Here is a 26,907-nt window from a genome sequence, read left to right on the forward strand (position 1 = left end):
TTTATTGGTTTCAATTTAACAAGGAAGGTCTGTTTTTACAGTTGATGTTCAGAAAGGTTTTATCTGCAGAAGAGGATGATTGAATTCAGTCTTCTCTTAACTTCAATTACAAAATTGTCTCTCATCAGGATGCTGAGAAAGAAACTGAGTCTTGAGTCAAGTCTCTGACTTGGTGTTATATATGCAGTTCTCTCTTGCTTAGTGAAAAAATGCTTGTAGGTTATGGGGAGCTGTAGACACTAAGACGAAACATTTTTAGTGCCTATATCCAATGCTTATGTATGCAGTTGATGTTTGTTGTTAATGTCTGTTTCTTCTTCCTTTTAGCTCCCTCCCTGGAAACTCTAGACATTCTTCTTGTTTCATCCTGTGCAACTTTTTTCCTTAATTTTTTATACTAAACAGAATAGCTGGATGTCCTGTATTGTTTTTGTTCAAAGGCCGTTTAAGGATGCATACCTTTTGGGGAGTAGAACACTGTTTTCAATGGTATGGTACAATATGAAATCAGCAGCATACTATGTTCCCAAGGACTGCATGGAGTATTTGGATCTTGTTACTTCTTATCCTAAATCCCCTGCTTAGCAGGATCACTTCGAGGACGTTGCTCAGGATGGCATCCAGGTGGGTTTTGAATATCTCCATGGAAGGAGACTCCACAACCTCTCTGGGCAAACCTGTTCCAGTGCTCCTCACAGTATTTAACCTAAAACTTTGGTAGATTGGAAGCAGGGAACACATCACCTCAAATCAAAGGTCTGAACGATATATTATGGTTTAAAATTCTTGTTTTGAACTGCAGGCTGAATTTAGATTAGGAGTGAATGGCACAACTGCCGTGATCTAGACTGGGATTTTTTTTTTTGCCTTTATTTTATAGGCTGGATTGTAGACCTCAGGATCCAGTGGTTCCTGATTGGAATTGGTTTTCAGTCTCTGGTTAATCACCAATGATGGGAAAATTATTTATACTGATGAAAACTCTCAAATTGCCCTTCACAAATTTTTACAATAATTTCTTTTTTTGGCCTTGGGCTTTAAGAACCATACACTAAACTGAGTGTAAATTAGCTCTAGAGTAATGAACATAATCTTACACAGGAATGTGACCTTGCAATAATTAACAAGGTGCCCCAGAGGGTTCCCTTTACTGTGATATGTTTTCCTCTTTAGGTACATTAGTGTCTTTGTGATTCCTTGTAGATTGTGCTGTTGCTTTTATGCAGATGACTTTGCAGTCTGTGTTTGTGGGCCATCTGCCACACACCTTCCAGTTGAAGTACAACATAATCTGAGCCTTGTGCAACCGATTGCCTAAAAAAGTAGATTTAACAGGCTGTTCTTATTTCATCATGACTTTGTAATCTGAATTCTGGGATTTTTTTTATTTTTTATTTATTTATTTATTTATTTTCAAAATATGTCATTTGAACATAGTCCTTTTTGGAAAATACATTTTTCTTCTTCTACCAGACTTTTTTTTTTTTTTTTTTTTTTTTAATGTATTTGCTCTGCTGAATAAAATATTTTCTCAGCATTAGTAATATGATTCTCTCATGAAAGGCATTAAGGGCTAGTTTCCCATCTTTCAATACCACAGACTAATTCCAGTGATCATGTAATTTTTAATGTAACTCTTTTGCCACTTTTAACTAAATTCAAACAATGCACAATGCTTTTCTCTCTCTCTCTCTCTCTTTTTTTTTTCCTTGTTCCCTCAGGGACCCATGCATAGACTGAACTGACTAAGCTGAATGGAAGACTCAGTTTGTTACTTTATGTTTACTCATAAACTCACGTGTATGTATAGAAATATGCTTACTTATTTATAAGATTCTAAAGTCTAGTAAAGTCTAATGTCAGCATCCTAAAGACATTCAGAAAGACATACATTCAGAATGAAAATTTTCTGAGGTAGGAAATTCTAATTATAATTTATTTAAACAGTAACTCGCTGATACTCAGTTTTTATTTCATGTTGACATTTTAGTTTTCATTTTTATGAAGTTCTGGATGTACTAAAATGAACATAAAGCATTCACACACTGGATATGGTTTCTAAACTTTCTTTTCACTGCTTATTTTAGGTCCTAACTTTTGAGGTTGTCATTTAAGTGAATGCATGAAGGTCTCCTCGGGGTTTTTGTCTTGTTTAAATAAATTGAATTGGATTGATTTAGTGCTCCTATTACAATTTGTTAAACTTACTCAGGCTGTTGGGAGACATCATGTCACTGGGTTTTATTACGAATTACAAAGGAAAAAAAAGGTAACTGCTCAGCAGGTTGTTTTAACATTAATTCATCACTGTATAACAGGCACAAAATGCTCTTTTCCTAGCAGAATTTTTGATCCTGTTTAATTATGTATCACTTTCATGTTGTTTCAGAAAACAAATCAAGTAAATAAAATAATTTTAAAAGCTTTTTAACAGTACTTTTTAAGTCAGGAGTGTCCACTGAATAATTACAATAAGCATCGCTGATACTTGTTTGAAATTCTAGTATTTCAAAGCTTCTGAAGTATTTCATAGTCAAGTAGAAGAAGCAAGTAATATGAATTTCTTATGTTCAAATGCAAAATCATCTAGAACCAGGAATGCTAGCCCTCCGATAAAGTGGGAGATATTATGGTGGAAGTCAGTGACTTGGAAAATGATTTGGAGTCAGGGCAGAAAACTGGTAGAAGATCATAGCAATGCTGGAATTAAAGGGCTAGAGTGACTAAAGACAAAAGCAGAAGGATACCAAAAAGGTGGAATGATTAATACTGCCTTTGTATGAACAGGACAGTAACTGTTCTTGGAATTCTGTGTTCCAATTCTGTGTTCTCTTTTGGAAGCCGTAATTCATGGAAGATGCTTAAGTATTAGAGAGCTTCAGAGACAACCAACAATTGTGGTGAGAAGATTGGAAAGGAAGGACTTTAAAGTCTTTCTTTCAAGTCTTATTGGATTTGAAGGAAATCCTCCAGCCTGTGTAATACAAAACAATCTGGTTATAATAATCATTTCTAAACTAAATAATTACACTGAAACAAGTGGGGAAAGAATCTCTCGTTGATATTTTAGTTTGAATTCCACACCCAAATAACATTAAGAATCTGAACTAGAAGAGACATATCCAAAGTTTCACAAGAAATATTTAAGGGAGTAAGAAAGTGAAATTCCAGCTTGATGGCCAATAAGATGATATTTGCCTCCAATTGCTCAATTCTTTCTAACATGTTTACTCTGAGGAAGACTTACAGTTGTGAGCTATTCCTGAGGTAATAGTGATACCAAAAGGGTTTAGAGATCATAATTCAGAGCCGGAAATATAAGACCTAACAAAGTAATGCTGTAACAGACAAGGTTCCATGGTATACAAACAGGAAAATACTGAGTAAAATAAATGATTCTCTACTACATTCCATTAATGAGACAATTATAGCTATGCCCTCCATGCTTTAAAATACATGCTGAAAAATTTCAATATGTTTCCCCAGGAGCCACAACAATGATTCAAGGTCAGAAGACCTGATTTGGAATGAAAGACAGGAAGTTCTGTCTTAGTTATTTTATTTGAGGGGGGGGGGGAGGGGAAGGGAAACAATTTAATATATCTATTGGTATTCCCACGAAGAGATAATTACTGATAGTAAAGAGCCCTTAAATATATCTGATAAAGATATAAAAATGACCTGATAGCTGGACTCTGAAACCAAACAAATTCAGATTAGGTATCTAATGTATACTTTATCCGGGAAATTTGGAAGAGCAAAACAGAGGGTGTACTTTTCACTGCTTCAAGTACTTAAATCCACAGTGTGTTTGTGTGTGTGTGTGTCTGGCTGTTTGGTTTTGGTGTTTTTGGCTGGCTTTTTTCTTTTTTTATAATTTTAATTTTTATTATTACATTAAAAAAAAAAAAAAAACCTTACAGGGTTGATACCAGTATTCTATTGTGAAACTATAGGCATATTTGTTGTGACGTGCATCACAACAAATGACAGTAATCCTTCTTTCTTACCATTAGGTTCCACAAATGATTTATTTTTTACTATGTGACTTGTGATAGCATCAAGAGAAGGCAAACTTTAATTTTGGGTATTATCCTGTTAAACATTAGACATGTGCATACTAAAACATTGCTTCTGTTCTAGAGATTTGTCAATCTTTGCTTCAGTTAAATATTGTAACACTCTCGGTATGTTTGAAAAGGTATCAACCTATTTATCTGTGGGAAGAGTTTGCTCATCTGTAGCTACAGTTCTACCAGGAAGGAATAGTGTTTGCAGGAATGTATATTCTCATTAGAGCACAAGAGTCAGGGACTGCACTGTTTCTTTCTGTGCTCAGGTTCATTCTATAGTGATCTCACTGAGTAGTCTGGTAGATATAATTCTTCTCTGAGCTACTTAAACAGCACAAGATTTTAAAACTTGTAAGTGATCAGATTTGCTTACTCTGTCTGCAGAGGGAAAATAGATAAAATATCTATCTATAGATATTGTATATATATCTACATAAAGATAGATACTGTAACATTTACTAAACATATACATAGCTTACGATATTTAATTTATGGCTTAGAGTTTTCCAGTTATTCAAATCCTAGGCTGCCAATGAACAGAAGACTTGTACTCAGCTACGTGTACCTATAGTTTGAATTCATAAAATCCATCACTCATAAAGTCCATAGAAAATTGAAATAATTTTGGGGAAGTGAAAATGTGCTAAACTTCTGTGAACTCTCCCTCGCTATCCAGATCTGAGCTTACTCAATTACCGCAACATGTGAATAAAGTTCTATACTTAATTCAGGAAACTGTGACTCAGATATCAAGGACACTTAACCCATTTGCATTTTAAAACAAATAGAAAGTCATGGTTTTCATAATGTTCATACTTACACAGGTTAACTAATCATGTAAATCACACTAATGAGTCCTTGGGTGATATTTAGTAGAGTGTAAACCTGCTTAATTTGCTTTTTGCTTTCTCTAGTGAATTGAGATCTTACTTTTGCAGATCTTTAAGTATCATCTTAGCAATTTGCAAATTAAAATACTATTAAGTGGCAAAAATATTTTTTTTCTTTCTTTATATAGTGATGTCTTAAGGATTTGGTAGCATGTAGAAAGAAATAAGATTCACCAAGGGTTCAATTCACTCCTGGAACAAAGCCAGGAATAGGATAGTGCTCCACTTAAATTCTGCTTGAGACTTATTATGACATGGCTTTATTTAAAAAAATTACAGGACTAGAATTCTTGAGGAATTATCCTCAGATGATTTCTGGTGTGCTGTGCTGATACCACTGTATTATCAGAACATCTCAGAAAATCAATTAATTTACAATCCATAGCACTCATCTGAGGAACTATTATTTTCCCAGACAGAACTGAGTGAGATTAAAAAGTTTTCCCAAGGTCATACACAAGGTTACTATTAAGAAGGGCACTAGCTAGAGACAAAAGGAAATCAGATTTTTATTCTATTCAGACTTTGTGGAATATAGGATGAAAGCAATTTAAATTTCATATGAAAAGTTATGAAAATTCATACGTGGCTAAAAGCATTATGCTTTTTTAAAATTTAAGTATTTTTCTTTGATATTGACTTTTTGAACTTGACTTATATTAAAAAAAAAAAAAGTCTTATCCCCAATATGGTGAAATCAATGTTTTGCTGATTTGCTGATACAGAAGAAATGCATTTTTTGTGCCCAATCCTACTCCCCATCATTAAACTGAGTTTATGCAAAATCAAGTTTGCAGTTATTTCTAATAAAATAGTGATTTTTTTGTTTGTTTGTTTGTTTCAAAATTTGGATGGAATGTTTCCAGTGGAACAGTTCTTCTGTTTACTGGTCTTTGTTTCACCGTCCAGCCCCTTAACTGTTCATACTTATATTTCACTAAGGACATAGTAATATGTACATGATTTAAGTAAAAGAAGTAAAGAAAAGGCATGTGATTTTTAAAAGATAGGCCTTGCAAACTTTGCTTCACAGTTCATTTCACAGGTGTTGCACATACTCTGTTGTTTTTTGTTTCCAACCTAAATTTTAAATGTCTGGAAGCTGCAACTACGGGTGATGTTACTGCTCTAGTATAGAAGTTGTGTTGCATTTCATTTTAATTTAGATTACCAAAGATGTACAGTCTATTATGGAAAAGTATATTCTTCATACAGTTAGGTCATTTCCAGCTGTCCTTTATGTACTAGGCTGCCACATTCCTATCAGTGCAAGAGGTCTACATTTACAACCTGGGGCATATTTTCTTTATCATTAGAGTAATGCATGTATGCTATGTAATTATTTCAGTCTAGCCCTCTGGGGATTTTTAACACTTTTGACAGAAAAATCTTACAATGGTTAAGATAGTAACAAGGGATAGTTTGACTGTTAGGTAACAAATCCTTAAAGAGTTCTGACAATGTTAATCTTAGCAACATTGGATTTCTATGCTAATGAAACACTAGAAGGAGGTTTTAAAAAAAAAAAAAATCTCTGGATCTTGTTTTTCACCTTCTTGTGCTTGGATTTCTTTTTCAGAATCCAAGTGTAATTCCATTGTAAATTAGGCACAGATTCATAAACAGACCTGACAAATATTTGTCCTATTTTGACTCAGTTGTGAAAGTCTGAAATAAGGCAATTTTCTTCTTAAGTACATCTTTTACAATATTTGTTCAGAGTTTAGTTCAAGAATTTTGCAGGCCCTTGTTGTAGATCTTGCAGGTCTTTCTTTTTCATTTTGGATCCCGTCATTTTTTCTTTTCAAAGTCCACATGGTTATCAGTATAAAACAGATATGTTTGGTAACTACAACTGGAATCTGGAATGCATTTATATTATGCAGTGCAATATAGTCATAATATATGCTTTTTCACATATAATACTGGATATTTATGAAGCATCAATAAACTGAAAGATCAGAAGTATAATAGGAAAAGTGATATATAAATGCTTTCTGTTTTTACATGTCTATATATATCCTTTGTAAAATTTTCTTAATTTTGTACTCATTGAAAACTTATTTTTACAATTGTTCTGCAAATTTCACTTTACTGCCTTGATTTATAATACATTTATTTCTATTTTTAGCTATGAAAGTTCAGTTAAATAGAGATTAAGTGTGAAGGTAGTCATAGGTAGTAAAGTTTTGCATATATTTTGTATTGCTTTTCTGCAACAAAATGTGGTCTGGCAAAGTTCTATAAAATACAACAGTAACTGACAAGGAGATTTAGAATCTCCTCAGTCTTTTATACATGCAAAATTGTATATTGTTTCCCCTGAATCTCAGAAATAAAGCTGAAGTTTCTGCTCCCATACAGTTGCAGTCACAAGGAAGGAAGATGCTGTTGTTCTCAAAGCTTCAAGGAATACAGAAGCCAAAGTAAGCTGCAATCTGAATGTAACTTTAGGCTTTAAAATTAAGACACCCAAGAGACCTGAAAATGAATCTTTGAATCCTGAAGCAAGAGACGATTTTGGTAATTACTAGAAATACAGATATTTCAGATATTTCACTAGTCTATCATTTAGTGCCAACATACATGTTATACAGTATGTCAATATGGGCTTACTACTCAATACTTGTATAGTCAAAATATTCAAATCCGTTTAAGTGGGTAAATGTTACTATTATTCACACGATAAAAGTTTTGATGTTCAGCAAGGAAAAAGTATTAAAAAAACATACAAGTTCATATGACCATACAGGTTGGGGATAGGGGATGGGGGCGGGGTTGGAGGAGAGGGGGAGTATGCTAAGATAGTTGTCCACTATCTATCAGCTTTGGAAGATTATGGAAATCAAGGAAGGTTCCCCATGACTAGGAAAAAAAAAAAAGGCAAGTGTCACACACACCCTTATAAGGTGAAAGAACAGGAGATGGGGAATTACATTCTCTTTTCAGACCACAGGGGAATTTTGAACAGGTCCTCCTGCAAGACATTTCAAGCACGTGAAGGACGGAAAAGTGACAGTGAATGTTCAGCATGGATTTCTCAAGGACAAATCCTGTCTAACCAACCTGATTGCCTTTTACAATGGATGACTGGCTTTGTGGATGAAGGAAGAACATTAGATTCATTTATCTTGACTTTTTCAAGCCTTATGATACAGTCTCTTGTAGGATCCTTCTAGATAGAGGGAGTTACAGGCTCACCAGTTGGACTAAAACTTATGGTTGTGAAATCCCCATTTTTGGAGATACTCAGAACTCAACCAGATAAATGCCAACCATACACACTATTTATAATTCTGTAGTTATTTATTGCATTTGATATCCTTCTACTTCCTCTTTTGGTTGACTATTTTTCGTAATTCAATAGAATAAATACTAATATTAACTACTGAAAACTTTTTAGACTTTAGATTTTTGGAATTATTTCACTGAATATACTGTTGCAGGTAACTAATTTTCTAAAGTATAGTGAAACCGGGTGCTTGAAATATAGATCTCAGAAAATAAATTGTCAGAAAAAGGTTCCTATCACAAAAAAATAAAATAAGATAAATATGACTGTTCACGCCTCTTCTTGATAAAAATGTGGGCTAGGTTCTGACCTCAGCTTGTTATAGTCAAATTCGTTATTTTTTTTACTTTTCTAATTTGCTCTTCTTAATGTGTAGTCTGCTAACAATACACCATATAAAAATTGTAGTCAGCTTTATGGAAATAGCAAAACCTAACTGATCTTGACACATCTAGCATATGTTCTTAGGGATACAGTCCAACAACCACAGATATTAAGTGAAATTTCTACCAAATTCAGTGGCTGTTATAGCCCTCCTGGTAAAAGATAATGCATGTAACAAAACATTGGATTTAAATAATTTACTATATAAAATACAGCCTTGTGTGATTCACAAAAATACCAGAAAAATTCAGACTTCTCTTTAACAACAGGTACTGGAGTGGCTGAAACTCTTAAGATGTTTTTCATCATTTGATCAATAAATCCTTACCTTCTTTTGAAAAGCGTTTTATTGTGTGCTTGAGTAGACATACAGTTTCACCCTCAGAAAGACAGAGAAGAAAAGAGCAGGGATTACTAAATTTGAAGAGGGCTCCTTCTCCTGCATTTTTTTTCTCAATGATGTTATTTTGGATTTATATATCTGTGACCCAACTAGTCAAATACTTGACTGTACTTACAGAGCAGAGTGAAATTCTCAACAGCAAATTGATGTGGCTTTTCTTCAGAAGCTGCTTTAAAGTTCTAGGTAAGAATAACTCATGCTTATTTTACAGTTCTTGAAAGAGAATATAGTTCTAATTTATACCTTAAGTAAAGACACAAATACATATTTGTTATATGATAACCTTCTTATTTTAGATGTAGATGTCAATGGTAAATTAATATTGTTTGGAGAAAAATGACTCAAAGATTTAAATGGAATAATTTTAGAAGACAGTGTCGTAAGTCTCTCTTCATTTGAAAATTGAATGGGATTCTTGTTTAATTTTGTAAATTCATCCTGCTTTGTTAAACAGCTAAATCCTGTTGCCATAACAATCCACTCTCCACAGAATGAAACTCTCTTACATTCCTGATGAATTTATTCATTTAAAACTCATTTTCTCCATCCTGATATGTTTCAGTTTTTATAAAATAAACAAGAAAAAAAAAAAGGTTTTAGTAAACAAATGTGGACAGCAAGTCTGTCTTAATTTTGATTAAATGATTACATACACGTAAATCAGCAAAATTTGCTTTAGTGTTTTTTGGGAAAAGATAGGAGTAAGGAACTTAAGAAAAAAATAAATAGGAAATACAGTGAAAGTCAAATTAAGAAATTAAGGATGAAAAAATGAATGTAAGATAAAAATACCAAGAAATAAGTAGTTAGAAAGATATCATGATGAATGAAAGTAGGAAAGGAAAACAAAGGAAGGGACATTTCATTAGGCAAAAATATGCAATGTGATTTGATAGGAAAAGCTGTGTGCAGACTATACCTGGGCAAGGAAAGCAATTAATCCTTTCATATTTGTTACATTGCCATAGCTAGCACAGTACTACCAGCACAACACAGATCTTCTGTTACACAATAGCATGTTTTAATAGCCTTTTTTCTTTTATACTCAGTGCAGAGCACAATTTGTAAAAGTCTAACTGAGCTGTGGTTGGTGTAAATGTCATTGCAAAACTGATATGAGAGGAACTTTACTTCTTGTTTTCTTATTAACTAGCTCCTAGCGAGCTTGATTCCACTAGTATGCTTTCTAAGTAACAGCAACTCATGTGCCAAATGTGCCTGAAGTCTCCTGTGGTTATGTGAAAACCTTCAAATGTCTACTTCAAGAAACGTGTGGAAAAATCTATTTCATTACATCTATTACAGTAAAGCTATGTTGCATATCTTGTGCTTGTATTTTGCTATATAACTTTTTTTTGTTTCTTTTCACTGATTTCTTTGTGGGCGTACCACTGACTGACAAGTCTGTAATTGCCTAGATCCTCTCTCTTTTCCTCTCTCCTCTCCTCACCCATCCTCAAATATAGGTCTCTTATTTGCTATACACTTACTGTTAAGCACGACACTCATCTGATAGAATAGGTAAAAATTCTAGTATGATGAATATTTGTTCTCCACCACCATTCAAATGGATGAACTGAGCCTACTTTTGTTTTTATGTTAAATAAGAGCATCTCTTTTCATGTCCGTATTCCTACTATCCATCTTTTTTATTTTTATTTGGCTATCAGGCTTATCAGTCTTACTGGAAATAAATGTAAGGAATTTTAATTCTAGGGCCCTGCTATCCCAAATGTCAAGGGTTTTATTAATCTGCACTCTTTTCATCTTCCATAGAAATCCTTTTTTATTTCCTTGTGTTTTTAGGCTACCAGATGAACAAATTCATAATGATGAACCTTAACTTTTGATGCAAAGTCAAATTCAGTGTGACTGCCAACAGCTCTCATTTTTTTGTGTATATTTTTTGAATTACATGGTACAGTTATTTTATTTATTCATTTATTTAAGAGCTGAAGCTTTATAACATTTATTTGATAGTTGAAGGTTTCTTTTTCAGTTTTCACATGCAACTTCTCTACATTTAAACTTGAGCTTTTCATTTCAGAAGAGCCCACTAATTAATTCCATGAATTTCTTAAACTTGCTCCTTCAAAAAATACACAGAATATAGTTATGGAGCTAGTATCAGTTTATGACTTTAAAGCAAGCTCTTAAGAATGTTTCAGCACCTTTTTAGATGGTAAAGTGGTCCTATGTGACACTTCACAGGACAGAAGAGAACTGTATAACGTAAGCTGCTATTTCTAGATGGTAAATTGTAGGCTCACTACATGTGCAGTTTGTGTGGAGAGCTCTGTGCAGTCTCAGCAGCTGAGGTTGCCTGTACCATCTCCATACAGGCATACCAGATCTTCAGCAGCAGGGTAGCAAAAGTCTACCTACTTTTAGACATTAAAGTGAGACCCCCACCAGAATGAGATCCTTGTTGATGCTTGCCAGGTGTTTATGCTTGCTTATGCATCTCATGCATAAGCAGACTCAGACCTATAAGCCTTCTATCTCTCTTTCCAACTACAGAGGAAAACTATGGGTGCTAGCTTTCTAGTACTGATATATCAGATAAATCCTCGAATAACTAGAAAAAAAAAAATAATTATTTATATTCTTTCTTTCCTACATTCTTTCCATTTTCTATAGATGAGCTGCTTTCTTCCTGGAGGACTGATCATAGAGATTATGAATATTATAATCACTGAGTAAACTCTAGTGTTTATATAGACATAAATCTCAAACCATTTGCATAATGTAAAAATATAGTTAATGCTTTGTTTACATTACACCAGGGCATAACCCATAATGAAATTACATGGGAGCTTCAGAGTAATATAGTGATGGAGTGATTGTAATTTTTCTTCAGATCATCTGTGCTATATCTAAATTTTATTTGACTCATTTATTTCTATTCAATCAAAAAGCTACTCATCCTGCCCGTATCTGTTATTTGTATCTCAAAATAAATGGGATATACAGGATCCACATCAAAATTTAAGCTTTTTCTTTTTCTAAACAGAATGTCTTTAAATATATTTACATCAAATATTCAAAGGGTATTCCCTTAAAACTTTCCAAAGGAAACACAATGGTCTTAAACCTTTTAATGGAAATAATTAGAAAAGTGTGGTTTTTTTTTGTTTTTTTTTTTTTTGGTGACTTTTAACTATTTTAACACAACAATGTCCATGTACAAATTACAAAATTGAATAACGTTTATATAATTTGTCAAATAATACAGCAACCATTTTGTCATAAATTATTTGATGGATATTATTCAGCTAGATATATTTTTAGCAGATCTAGATTCTCTTAACAACTCATTTTCATCTTTGGAGAGTGGCTGATTTTAGAGAATAAACTTTGTACCCTGAGATAAGCCTGATTCCCCCTCCCCCCCAATATTTCTGTACTTAAACATGAGACATAAAGATTTCTTGGCACAATTCTGGATTTTGACTAACATAGAATCATAGAATTTCGAGTCCAGTCACCCCAGAATAACAGATATCTTGTAGATGCACACTGAAGTGCCTTTCTCCTTTAAAATATGTAGTATAACAGAAAGCGGGATTACTTAAGAATGTTGCTATGTATCTGCTATTTCCCAGTCCACAAGATCATAACAGTCCTCATCTTATAAAAGTTCTATATGCAAGTACACGCATGTTTAAATGCAAGTGTATGACTAAAAGTGTATTTTTCATCATTTTTTCACTGTTATGTGACACCTCCATGCCACTTTGCAATTTTCAATTAAATATTCTAGGCTTTTTACTTTCCTACACTGAAAGACACAAATCAGAATCATATTCTAATGGTTTACGGGTCTTGCAATAAAGTTGTGTGTGTTATTGGGTTACTTTTTTTATGGTGTAATTAACACTTGTAGTACTGCATTTTGAAATAGTTTTTTCCAATTGAGGAGAACAGTTTACAAAGCTCCAAAGTGTGTTGTGACTTCTGTGTAGCTTTTGTAGGTTTTTTTTGTTTGCCTGTTTGTTTGTTTGTGTTGCTTCTTTTTTCTGTTTTGTTTTGTTTTTGGCTAAATATAACATAGAAACAATAGGCTTATCCTCCTGAAATGAATTTCTTTTGGTCTTACCAATGGTAACATGAAACTTTTTTGTTTATTATTGAAGATGTACTGCTTCCTCAACACCTGCTGGTCTAAATTACTTAGAGACACTGGGAGTAGACTTGCTTTCACAGGTATTTCTAACAACTAATTGCCTGTGAAAATTCATTTGGTTATTTGCAACTTGAAATGACAGGAAGTGTTATATGAGCATAAATTCCCAGCTCACCCACCTCTGGTTTTTAATTCTATTGACTTAGCTTTAGCATATAGCCTGCATTGCTGTTCCACTGACTACTCTACCAATATTCAAATAATTCAGATTTGATTTCTATATGAAATTAACTCTATACTATATTGTATGTAATACCTATGGAAAGGTATTCAACTTTATGGTGGGGAAAATTATTCTAGTTAATTGTAATGAATACCAATGGCAAGTGCTATCCTGAACTTCCATCTTTATCCCTTTGTATCAAAATCACAGTTTTGTTTCAATTGGCATAGCTTTTTTGAATTCAGTCAAATGGCTACGCCTAAGAGTACTGTTTGTGGCCATGTGTTCCATGTCATCATATTCTACCTAACAACTTTTGAACAATTAACCAATTGCCAAGGACCTGGAGTACACAAAGACACTTTTCTCAGTCTGGTAGTGAAACAGTATAGATCTTATTCTTTTCAACCCAGAATATGTGAGAGTTAATACCACCTGAGAAAAATATAGGAAAAAGGCAAGATAAAAGAATTAGATTATACTGCAATGTTTAAATATTGGAGGACATAAAAATAGTAGCTTATAACTGAAAAGAAGAGTCAAAATAAATGGACTAGGTTTGCTACACAATTCAAGCTTTTCCCAATACAGTATTTTAAAGAAATAACATTTGATTTAGTAGTTACAAGGATGTGAAATCACCAGTATTGTCTGTTATGTGCAAGATATACTTGGCTACAGGCTTTATACATTAAATGCTGCAAGATGTTGTACGTCTTTATATTCATGGACCAATAAATGCTACAAATATAGACAAGTTAATTTTCTGCTAAGTATTCATTCCCAATTTTATCTGTGATTTAAACCAGGCATTTAAAATGATACTCCAAATGTGTTTTAAATGATACCCCAAACACTTATTTTTGTGTACTTTCTATGTTATCATTTCAATAGGTTGCCTGAATTTTGTTGTGAATTACCTATCTGCTATTCACACTGCAGTGTTTCAGTTTCATACTGGATCAATATTTTGGAGGAACTATTTTTGCCATAAAAATAAAGGCTTTCACTCCTGAAAGTGCCTTTGGATTATTTTTGTAATTACTTTGTCATTCAGTAACTTTGACTGAATTCTATAATTCACAGATTTCTACTAGCAAAACCAGTTAGTCACACAATGTGCACGATTTTAAATTCATATAAAGATGCCTCTAAAATTCATTGTTAATTGTGACTAAATATAAATATATATATTTTTCTTCAGAAGAGAGAGTATAAAACGTGCTACATCCAAGTCACTTGGTTAGTATCAAAACTGCTGTTTCCAGTAGCATTTGGCTGCTAGTGCAGACATCCATTATAGTTTACCTGCTTGTTTAGATAAGCTCAGGGCATACCATACTCTTCTCACATGACCTTTCTGTAGGAACCCAACCTGCATAAAACAGCCAGTTAGCAGCTATGGTACACTCCAGGCAATAAACTTTCCCTGAATGATCAGTAGGTCAGACCTATTGGTATGGCTGTGGTGTGTACCTGTTGTACTGTTGAAATGTAATTATCTTCAAATGTTGAAGTTTATGTTGAAATGAAATTATCTTCAAAAAGGCACTGGATTTTCATGTTACTCTCGTGGTGTTGAGTGATTATCTACTACTTCCAAATCAGAGGTGGGAAATCTACACTATTTCACTTTATAACCTTTCTTTTTTTTTTATGTCTCAAGGATTATCAAAACATCACTTATTTTACTATGTATGTATACTTACAAAAACAGATGAACTCTCAGATAATATGGTCCAACTCTACAGAGAGTGCTTTGGAGGTGAGCAACCTATTTCTGAATTTCTATTTACAGAATTCATGTATTCAGAGGAAAACCACTGAAGAGACCAGAACACTGAACTGATGTCCTGTCACTGTCCTGTCTTGCTTGCTTTGGATTTCAAACTAATCACAGCTGAGTCAAGGTCAGCAATTTCATTCTTAAGAACAGGGGCTTATGCTGATTCTGGCAGAAGTCTAAGATCATAACAATTGAGTTCACTAGAAAGGGTTCTCACTTAGATAATCCCTTCCCTTCTCCCTCTTTTATGTACATTTATTTGTAGCTTACACTTAAGTTGTTTTCTGTTTCTTTCCCTTCTTATTGCAAAATACCTATATAATTAACAATATATCTGATTTTATATTTTCCCATCCTTTCCTTTTACCTTATCTAACGCTTTCTGTCCATCACCTGAAAATGGTGTTTTTAGAAGCTTACCAGCATGCAAAGGTCTCGTATTAACTTCTTGTTAATGTTACTGATTTCTTTATTGATCTTCTATCTTCTTTGTCTGCCTTCCATTTTTAACCTATCACAAAGAATATCTATCCCTTTATTTTAGTGGTGACATAACAATGAGAAAATTTTTCTCCAAGATAATTAAAATTTATGCCAGTTTTTGCTTGGAAGTGCTTATTTGATCTGTCAGTCACCCCATCACTTTCAAACAGAGCTAGAAGTAAAAAGCTGGAAGTAATAGAATGATGATGTGTAATCTTCAGCCTTATATACTCTAGAAGCCTGTAAATACAGTGAGATTTCTTTTTATACCTTTTAACTTTTTGTTTAATATTTCATTCTACATAGATTAACTGTTTGTTATGACTATATATGTAAAACAGTACTGTCACACAAAGATAAAAAACAGACAAATTAGCTATACACAGTAAACTGGAGAAATTGCTGTCACAACTAAACACGACTTTCATTTTTTACTTGTCACAAGTAAAAGACAGCTGCAGATAGGGGAAGAAAAGTTCAGACAGAAAGACTGGCAAGCCTCAGTGTTGAGGCCTTTTCTAATTTAGTGCAGAGGTTAGTGGCAATGGCATTAGTACTGTATTATGGGGCTAGATGACAACTGAAGTGTTATTATGCATTGAAGTATATGTATTATATGTGTATATACACACAAAGTATATATATTCATGTGCTTAAAGGTTAGGTCTCGTATGTGAATCCTGTGGATTAAAGAAAAAATGAGCAGCTCATATTTCTGGATATTTTGTAAACAATGAGCAATTATCAGGAGTCACTGCTGTTAAAGTGTACATTCCTGTCAGTACCCATTAGATATTTTCTGTTTTTATTATAAACTCCTGTGGATTTTTTTTTATCCTGTGCTATCTTTAATCTTCTTTTCACCAAAGATGTTTAAATAATCTAATATAGAATACATTGAAAGTAATAGGTTGTAGCTTACTAGAGTGACTACAAAGATGGTGAGGGAAAGATGTGTGAGGAGTGACTGGGGTCACTTGGTTTGGTCGGTGTAGAAAAAGAGCAGACTAAGGAGAGACCTCATAGTGGTCTGCAGCTTCCTCAAGAAGAGAGAGGAGGGGCAGGCACAGAACTCTGCTCTCTGGTGACAGAGACAGGACCTGAGGGAATGGCATAGAGCTGGGACAGGGGAGGGTCAGGCTGGGTGTTAGGGAAAGGTTCTTCACTGAGAGGGTGGTTGGCCACTGGAACAGGCTCCCCAGGGAAGTGGTCACCACAGTCAGAGTTCAGACAACATTTGGACAATGCTCTCAGACACACAGTTTGAATTTTGAGGTAGTCTTTTGTGGAGCCAGGAGCTGGACACATTAACCCCTGTGGGTCCCTACCAACTCAGGTTATACTATGATTCTATTATTATTTTCAGGGGATTTGGCTTGGCCAAATTTTTGTCATTTCCTCCTCTCAGTTTTAATAGAAAATGTAATCATCTTGCATTATGAAATCATAGTATCATAGAATGCTGTGGGTTGGACCTTACAAATCTTCTAGTTCCAACACCCCGGCCATGGGCAGGGGCACCTTCCACTGGAGCAGGTTGCTCAAAGCCCCAGCCAACCTGGCCTTGAACACTTCCAGGCACAGGACACCCACAGCTTCTTGGGCAATCTGTTTCAGTGCCTCACCACTCTCACAGAATATCTTCTTAACATGTAATGTAAATATACCTCTTTTAGCTTAAAACCATTATGCCTTGTCCTGTTGCTACACTCCCTGATAGTCTCTTCCCACCTTTCTTGTAGGCCCCCTTTAAATACTAGAAAGCCACTCTAAGTTTTCTCCAGAGCCTTCCCTTCTCTAGGCTGAACAAACCCCATAAAATATAGGAAATAGATGTTCATTAAAAAGAACAGTGTTTAATATTCCCCTGTAAGCCTGAACCAACCTGCTGCATCAGAAGAGGTTCCATTATTACATATCACTATTAAATATCCTAAAGCTGCTCTAAGCAGCAGCTCTACAATGCACCATGGTATACTGGTAATGCATTTTAATGTTTGGATATATTTATAGGTTACTATTCATAAAAATCTTTATGAAAAGATGTCTTCACTGACATACATAAGAAAATCCTTTTTAAACTTCAATTTTTCAGCTATTAACCTTTTTTCTAAATGCTAAACCTGCCAAGTCCACTTGATAGATTACTGATTTGAACCATTTAATTTTATGCTAGCAAACAATTTTAAAGTATAGGGAATGTTAGAAACTTAGAATTTTAAAGTAAGAAAATTTTAGAATGCCTTTCTGAAAACATTCACTCCTACACAGATGCAGTTCTCTAGAAAGGATACTGACATCTGAATTACAAATGCCAGCATTGTACTTCAGTAGTAAGATCTCAGGAAGGTGTGGGGGAGCAACATAAACTCTGACAAATAATTCAGCTCTAAGTAGTCCTGTATTTATCTCTTTATCTAAGCAAGGGGATGAAGTTACTAAATTTGGATCTGGATGTAGTTACTGCTTTGCTGTCTAAGAATTTTGTTATTTGTTTCTCAACTGTAGTTCATTTCTGGTTAGGGTTGTTTATGATGGTTGGTTTCTAAAATTAGGTGACATTTTGAATAGGTCTAGAATTTGTTTGATTTTGATTTTTATTAGTGGGATGATGACATTGAGTTATTTTCATGTCTCTACAGGGGGAGATTAAATTGCCAAATGTTCAAAAAACATAGGTGTTGGGTAGGGAGTACTGGCACCTCTGAAACATTCTTATCCTTTGTTTCTAATGGTCGCTTTAGATACCCAGATACTCTGAGAATATTTTACCTAGTTTGCTTCTTGAATCTGGTCTGGGAGGAGATTCTGTACTTTACTTTTGTTTACCCCTAACATTTATCTGTAGTTTTGCCTTTTCTATTGCGATATGAAGACCTACATATTAAAAGAAATAAAAGAATGCAGCAGCTTACATAAGTGGACTTTCCTATTTCTGTTCTATAAATCAAATGGAAATTTTCAACTGAAGTATCAGGAGTCAATTAGCCTTAGAAGGTCCTGTGTGATTTGGAAGCACCATGTTTAGGTTTATTTCATGGTGATATGATAGTTATTTTAAGAATTTCAGCAGGTGGCTCAGAAACTTTCCTTCCAAGGTAAATTCACCAGATCTGCAAAGCTTACAAGCTTTTGTTTTGTTTTTAGACTTTTTTTTTTTTTTTCGGGACTGATGTTGGCTCTTGTTGGAAATGTCAAGCCTTTGCTTAAAAGCTTACTTATACATATTGTTAAATAATATGCCTTTTGAAATTTGTAATGCTTTAAGAGCATGAAAGCAATGCAGTAAAGTCGAATTAAATAAAGTTGTTCTACACAAATCACAGAACTCACTAACAGAGCATGTATCTTTGTTAAATCCTGGTTGAATCAAAATATCGCTTTAGTGTCATGGACCGTTCTTAAGGCATAGTCTAAGGCAATCCAGGTTAATAAGTAAAATCTTTCGTTCAGAATTTCATCAGAAAGTGTCAGTTCTAATGCAAGTGATTAATAGGTGATACTATCTGAAAGCATTTTCAGAGGCATCAGATTTCAGAACAGGACTGCAGTGTTTTCACAACCAACCAAAAAAACTCTAACAATAATACATGAAATTTCCTAGGATGAAATTACCTGGCTGCTTTGGCAAAGGAGCAACTACTGTTTTCAAAGGACTTCTCTCATTCGTGTTCTTGGGAGGAAAATAAATAAATAAATAAAAACACCCTACCAGGACTAATAATAGTTTCTATTTTAATGTCAATAATGTCTTTGCAATTAAAATTGCTAACAAGAAGTTTAATTCCTTTAAGTTATTTATTATGTGTTGTTACCAGATTACCAGAAGTGTAATAATTTTCATTTAGCATTTGCAAATTCTCTTACAGTGGTACAGAGAATTTCCATGCTTTCCTTGACTTCGGTTAAAATGGCTTTGGACTTTCTAACTTTTCTTTGAATTGTTATTTAAGAGCTAATAATGCCAAATTTTAAATGTTCTGAAAATCGATAGTGACTAATATATTTGTTGTGAATCCTATGTTATGCAGTCAGAGTTTTTAAACCCTACATAGTGCATCTATATGCTAAACTTTTCACTAGTTTTCCTTAATAATTATACTCATGATATGCTGATGTATGAGTTCTACATGTAATTTTGAACGAAAAACAACCAGACAGACATCAAAACAATGAGTCTGAAGGCAATTGGATCACCAGTTTGAGTATATACAGCAAAAACATCCTATTTCAGTTGTATGTGCATACTGAATGAACAGTGTCAGTCAAAGATGAGGGGCAGCATTAAAAGAGCTAGAGGAGAAAGGACGTAACAATTGCTTCAGATACTTTAAATATAATCAAAACATTCACACCATGACACCATCTAAGAGTTATCATTCCTGTCCTCAGTTTTCTTCTCTCTCATTGTGCCTCTGTCATATCTAAAATTACACTGTAAATTCCTTGGAGGTAAGTTTGGCATCTTAATTTATTTTGCAAACTCTCAGCAGTCTTGGGGTGTTGTGTAATAATGTGCTAGATCTCATTAGTTTGTGGATATGCTTCCATAAAAGTAACAGCATGTGTTTAGTTTGCTAATAAAGTTAGTCAAAAAGTTTTTTCCCATTATTTCCTGTTACCTGCTTCTCTCTCTACATAAACCTGTGTTTACACAGATATTCATACAAATACCTCTTCACAGATCCTGCCTATCTATTCAAACATCAAAGGTCACGGTTTTTTATTTATTAAATTTTATTAATTTAATTTTATATTTTTAATATTATTTATTGAATTCTATTTATTTTTTCCTGTTTGCCAATGTATACGTTGTAAGGAAGCATAAATAATATGTGGTGTTTCAACAAGGCTCAAGTTTACAAGGAGATGCAGGTGTTCAGTGTCTCAGAGGATGTGCTTACCAATTCATCCTGTTTCTCCCTAACTCAGGCAAAACTTGTGATGAAATCAGAGCAGCTAGAGCCTGTAAGTCCTGCTGTTTCTAAAGTCTCAAATCTCAGCCTTTGGCTCATTGGGAGTTTTGCCTTGTGGAGTACTGAGTTTCTTCATCTCACATCGACTTCAATGAGAGTTGAAAGGTGCTCAGCAGGTGATGGCAGGTATCAGCAAAAATTTAAATGCCCAAATCCCTTTGTATATCTAAATATTAACATTGGGAAAAATTAATCCTCTCTGAGGAATGATAGGAAGCATTTTATGCATGCACCTACCAATCAATAGGCCTTCCCCAAATACAGTCCTTTCTCGTTGCGTCCCACACAACTTGGAGATCTGATAGAAATAAAATGGTTTTGGGGCTTTTTTTCGTATTAAATTCATTGCAGGGTTACTCCCTGCATAATACTGAACAGACTGGATAGAAGGGATATGAATATTAGGCCAAGGAGGGAAAAAGTGCAGCTAGAGATGTCCCTGTCAGTAGCACACTGCCATTAGGTGTTTTTCAATATAATTTGAAACCTCACCAAATAATAGAACTGAATTAGAGGTGTCACTGAATGGTTTATTTGCTTAACCGTTTATAGGACTGCTTTTGCTATGAGAATGTTGATGTTCAGACAGTTTTGTCAGATCATTGCCTAGACATAAGATTGGCTTGCATATTTGGAAATTTGCTTTTGCTGATAATGATCCTAGTGAGCTTTTTGGTAATTTGGATATTCAGAAATGTGAAGTAAAACTGAGTGGAAAAAAAATGAAATAGTTTGGAATGTAAAAGGAGTGTCCACAAATACACCTGAATTTACAGCTGTAAACTTCATCTTTGAATCATGACTGGTGACTCTCATCTTTTGAAGTTTCTTCCTGTCATAACAAAAAAATTACAAGAGGATACATGTAAATAAATTAGAGTTTTGAAAATAACAGAATATTCTACTGGTAATTCAGAAGGGCTTTGGATCATCTTTTCATTCTAAATATAACTTTGTATGTCTCGATTTCTTGTGATACTGTATGGAACTACAAGTTTTCAACGTACACTTCCAGGATGGTTATCATTTTTTCCTTTGATAAATTTTAAAATACTACTTTTATCAATGATTAGTAAATTTATCAATAGAATCAAACCATTTTCATGAGATGGTATAGATGTCATCCACCAGTGAATATGGATCACAGAAAAAATCATGCGTCTCTCTGAGATCAGGATGTTCTGTCTGTTCTCTGTATTGTGGTACTTGCCTTCTTTCTTTCTTTATTTTTATTTATTTTTTTTTTTCAGATTCAAGTTAAATACAAAATGGACAGAACCAATAATCATTTTTACAGAAGGATTCTGAAGAACAGTTTCTTTCCCTGCAATGAAAAACAGTAATTTGCACAACTTTGAATGTAATTGCTGTGTTTGTACTTTCCATAAAGGATTCCAATTTTTTGAAGAGTATGTATATGTTTTTGATCTCCGTTCAATAAATTTTTCCTTGTTTTGCAATATAACTTTTTTAAAAACAAATTTTAGATCAAAAAAAGATTTAGATTTTTTGGTCAAAACCTGGTAGATTATTCAAGACAAGATGTTCTAGAATCAGAATTTGTTTATTTGCACTGTACTGCCCAGGGTGATCTATAAAGCACTATGTAAACTGTGACGTGGCCCAAGATAATTTTTCTTCTGTGCTTATTATACAGTTTACAGAAAACATTGAGATGTTGTTTCTTAGAACTGTGATACAATTATTTTTTTTATTTTATATAGGCATTTTTCTTATTTTTTTTTATATATTCCTTTCTTTTTTGAAGAAAGGAATAAACAAATTCTTTTCTTCCTAGAACTACCTAATTCTTGAAAGTAAATATATTTTTTGTGTAACAAAAGAGGGGAGTATGCTTACTTCCTTTAAATTCAGATGTATTCAAGTATTAGTGGAATATGTTCTACCTTGTTAAATGTTAAGTATACTGTTTGTTCACCTAAATAATTCTATTTAAATTCAACTGCATTTTGTAGTATGTACGTTATTGTTTTTGTTTTTGTTTTTGTTTTTTGAACTAGTGTCATACACATCCCCGAATGTGAAGGTGGCAGATACAAACAACTATCCCTATTGATTTCCTGTATTATTGATTATTGATTTTAATTTGACTAATTGACTGTTGAATAACTGATGAGTATTTATCTAAGGAAGAGTTTGCAACCCTGGGTTCATTGTCTGATTTAATTCAGCCATTTAAAAGTTATTTGTCACTCTGTTAGTCACCAAGACTTCTACGATAATCACTAGAGACAAATAGGAGCTGCCAGAAGGTTCATCCCTTCCATCTTAGATACCTACAGAGGAATTCTAGGAAAAAACTAAGCCTGTTTTAACTATGACTAAATTTAGGTGAGGGAAAATTCCTCTGCTTTTGTATGTTTGCTTAAAAAAGAGTCTTGAACATTGACCTTACTGGAACAAGAACTCTGTCCAGTGAGCTAAATCACTTGGTGTTTTAGTATGTTTTAATTAGATTACTAACAGATTCTCAGTGTCTGACTCTAGAACTCTATAGTTAATAGGTGTCTGTCATTAGGAACTTCATCAAAGGCTTTCTAAAAAATATAAATAAGTAATATCATCTGCTGTTAAAATCTGAAAGTTCCACTATAATATCCACAAAGTTAGATGGGTAGAATTTTCCCTGTGCTGTACTATGCTAGTTATTCCTTATTAAATTATTGCTATCCCTTAGAGGCATGTTCTGAAATACTTCCTACCTACTTAGTTTTTCAATGCTATCTCTCATTGCTAATTATGTGGAAAGATGTAGGTGACATCTGACCCAAATGATAAGAATGAAAGGGAGTGTTTTCCAATATATAAAAAGAAACTTGTGGTTCTCTTCTGATTGTCGTGAAATTTTATGTTTTGTATGGTGAAACAGCCTCAAAAGGTACATGAACCATAGATCAAATGCTTTACAGTTCAAATGGGGAGAAAAAGAAGGAGAAAGGAAAGGGCAAGGAGTGAATTGAAAAGTCAGCTACTTGCCCTTTTGTCTACAACTTTCACAGGCTATGAAACAGTCTACACAACTTACAATAGCTAACAAGGCAGCTTACATGATTGGGCATCACAGAAGTGCCACCTGCATTCTCCTCCCCGCACTGTGGTCACCCAGAAATGTTCCTTGCATGCTAAAGATGTAACCACATGCAGTTTACACCCCCAGTAAATCAGCAGAAACATTACCCCCAAATCCTTTTCCTCCAGTGAGAATAATTGCTTTTCTGTTTACAGAAAGGTTAGTGTGTGGAATGAAATCTGGCTGCAAGCATACATAACAAAAATAGACTTTTGTCCCAGGAGTGAAAGCCTCCACTCTGTCCAGAGCTTCATTCTTTGCTGAAAGACAGAAGCCCATTATTCCTGATTCTCCTCTCAAGAGAGGAATACTAGCACAATGAAAATGACACTTTTCTATTTCACCAAGTTAATAGTATTAATAGTAGTTCTAATATTTGCCTTCAGAATTCTTCAGATAACTCACTATCTGATTAACATTGCTATAAGCAATGTTATTCAAGAAATTTATTTAGGAAAAGAACTAGAAATGTAACCAAAACTCCTTTACACCTTACAGATCTTAGCTGGCTTTATGTACACTACCAGTGAATAGAGTTTTGCTGTTTTTGAAATTATACTTTTCTTCTACATAAAGAAATTAACAATGTCTAAGCATCTTTCAAAAATCTACTATGAAATCAAGGACAAAAAAAATGGTGAGAGTTTTAGCACTATATATTGATGCTCTGTGCCATTATTAATGACAGTCTTTGAAAAACAGTCTTTAAGTAATAATTACTATTTGTAAAGCAATTAAAAATGAATAACTTGATAGAAATCAGTTTTGTTTTTAGATTTTATCATTCTTGATGCTTTATCTAGTACTTTGCCTAAATAATTAGACAAATATGCTGTCTTCTCAAATAAAGGTTTTTTTTTTTTTTTTTTTTTTTTTTTTTTTTTTTTTTTTTTTTTTTTACAAAAATGATTAAACTCTTTTCTCTCATCTTCACTGGAAAAATTCAAGAAATTTTATTTATAAGATCTGATTTGGACAGAAGTCACCTCAGCACCAACCTATTTTTCCTTTCACTATCACATCAGCTGAGATCAGCTACGTAGGGTTTGATAGATAGAGTTATGGGGATTTGGAGGTCAAACCTTATCATTAAATAAGTTTTTAAAACTCTGAGATAGGCTATTTCCCTGTTACCTACATTGCTGTGCACCCTTTGTGAATTGTGGGTTGGCTTTTGAACTGGGATCCTGCAATGGGAAAAAGCAAAAGCAACACCCACCATACAGGCACAGTACTTACCTATCCTTCTTACTCTCATCAATCTACCTGTTATGTTGGCACTCAGAAATTATGGTCATCCAGAGGTTCCTTGAGTTGAATTATGAGACAACAGAAAGTGACCCAGGATCATAAATTGCATTCAAGATCAACATAATGACCTGAGACATCTGGTCTAATTGCTGTAACAGATTTATTAGAAAATTCAAATTTTTGCCTGGGTAGGACCGAAGGTTAGTTGCAGGGCATGTAAATACCATGTTATTTAGTTTATGAGATGGCAACCTAATAGTGTTTGGCACATTTAATAGTGTCTCTAAAGTAAATAAATAAATAGCCTCAGGCAGTTGGAAAAGATATATTTAAGATCCCTTCCAACTGAACTATTCCTATTCTATTCTTATTCTATTCCTATTCTATTCCATTTTCAAGGTTGTTTAGGAAAAATGCTTTGGGAAACAATTTTTTCCAGTTCAATAAGAGATTTCTTGATGTACGTTCCTTTGGAGTTCAATATTGTAAAAATCTAAAATTACAGTCTAATACTGATTTACATATTTATATACATAAATGTTTATTTACATGTTTAGTGATAGAAATAGGAGCACAGGAGATGCCTCATTGTTACTTTAACCCAGTCTACAAAAAAAGCACTGTGTTGTTATGTCGTAAATTTATATCCTCTTCTGAGGAAAAAATCCAAATGATACAAGTTAATATATTTAACACAATGTTTTACAAAAAGATAACTCCTGATATATCATTTATTTCCATGAGTTATAGGTGTCCTCATAACTCAGGAGCGATGGAGCAAAGCAGACCTGGAAGTGAGTTATGGAAAGTCATCAGTAGACATAAATGGTGTATACAGAATCAGCATGCTCTACAAGTTCTGTTTATGAAACACCAATTTTTGTTGTAGACTGATTTGATGGACTGTAATATTTTATGTTAAGTGCTGAAGCAACATTAGTGCTTTTGTTGAAGGGTGAGTGCTTGGTTGCAGAAGTGGTTTGGAAGTAAGAAATAAACATGCATATAAGTAAAGGCTTGGGTTGTGTTTTTTACCCTTGCACCTGAAACTTTCATTACTAGTATAGGTGAAGAGGAAACAATGACAGATTGACAAGAAGGAGGAGCTTAACTAAGTGTTCTGAATTTTTGGTGAACTCCTCACCAAATAGTACAGACATCCTGTTTCCAAGAATTTGCAGACAGTTCCTGTATGAAATACAGAAGAAATGGTGGAGAGCAGACAGAGCAGGAGAAGAAATAGATAACAAGATTAGAACTTGTTTTTTCTCCCTACTGGTTGCAGAAATTGCCAGAAAAAGACCAAAATTCCAGGTACATTTTAGAGAGCTGAATCATCTTTGTGTGTATCCTGCAGTATTTTATTCATACCAAAAAGTTTCCAAATAAGAACCTCAGTCGCTATGTCTTCTCACTGTGGTAAATGAGGTAAAATATTGTTTGGCTTCTAAAGGAACCTATCTTTGTATATTAATTATATAGGAAGACTACTTAAAACTCTGAGCTTTGTTGCCTCAAAAAAACAATAGATACGCAGCTCAAGCTGGACTCAGTATGATACTCTGTCAAAATGATTACAGAAAGGTATATGCAAAGGGTGATGAAATATGGATAAAGAGGTAAGTTTTCCTTGACCAGTGCAAGTATTGTGGGGTCTGAATGTGAAAACCAATTAAAGCAGGAGAAAAAGCTTTATAAAAAGGCATGAACAAAAATATAACTTGTTCTGTATGGCTTTCTAAGGCAAGAGAAGTGACTTGCTTATGATCTAGTAGGTCAACAATAAAAAACATATGAAGAGTTAAAAGACTATTTAAGCTAGCAGAAAAAAATGTCTTGTAATAAGAACTGACTATAAGCTGAAACCAAACAAATTCAAATGAGGAATAAGGCACAATTTCACAGCAGCAGAGGTATTTAACCTTCAGA

General features: G+C 33.8%; 1 protein-coding gene across 1 annotated transcript in view; it reads left to right on the forward strand.

Moving 5' to 3' along the window:
- DNTT (DNA nucleotidylexotransferase) overlaps nt 1–15,301 on the forward strand; it is a 164,719-nt gene extending 149,418 nt beyond the window's left edge. The window contains exon 11 of the mRNA XM_032191798.1: nt 15,190–15,301. Within this exon, the coding sequence (XP_032047689.1) occupies nt 15,190–15,240 (51 nt within the window). The 3' untranslated portion in view covers nt 15,241–15,301. The remainder of the gene's footprint in view (nt 1–15,189) is intronic.
- The last annotated feature ends 11,606 nt before the right edge of the window (nt 15,302–26,907 follow it).

This window comes from Aythya fuligula, chromosome 7 (assembly GCF_009819795.1).
Source record: "Aythya fuligula isolate bAytFul2 chromosome 7, bAytFul2.pri, whole genome shotgun sequence".
Lineage (NCBI taxonomy): Eukaryota > Metazoa > Chordata > Aves > Anseriformes > Anatidae > Aythya > Aythya fuligula.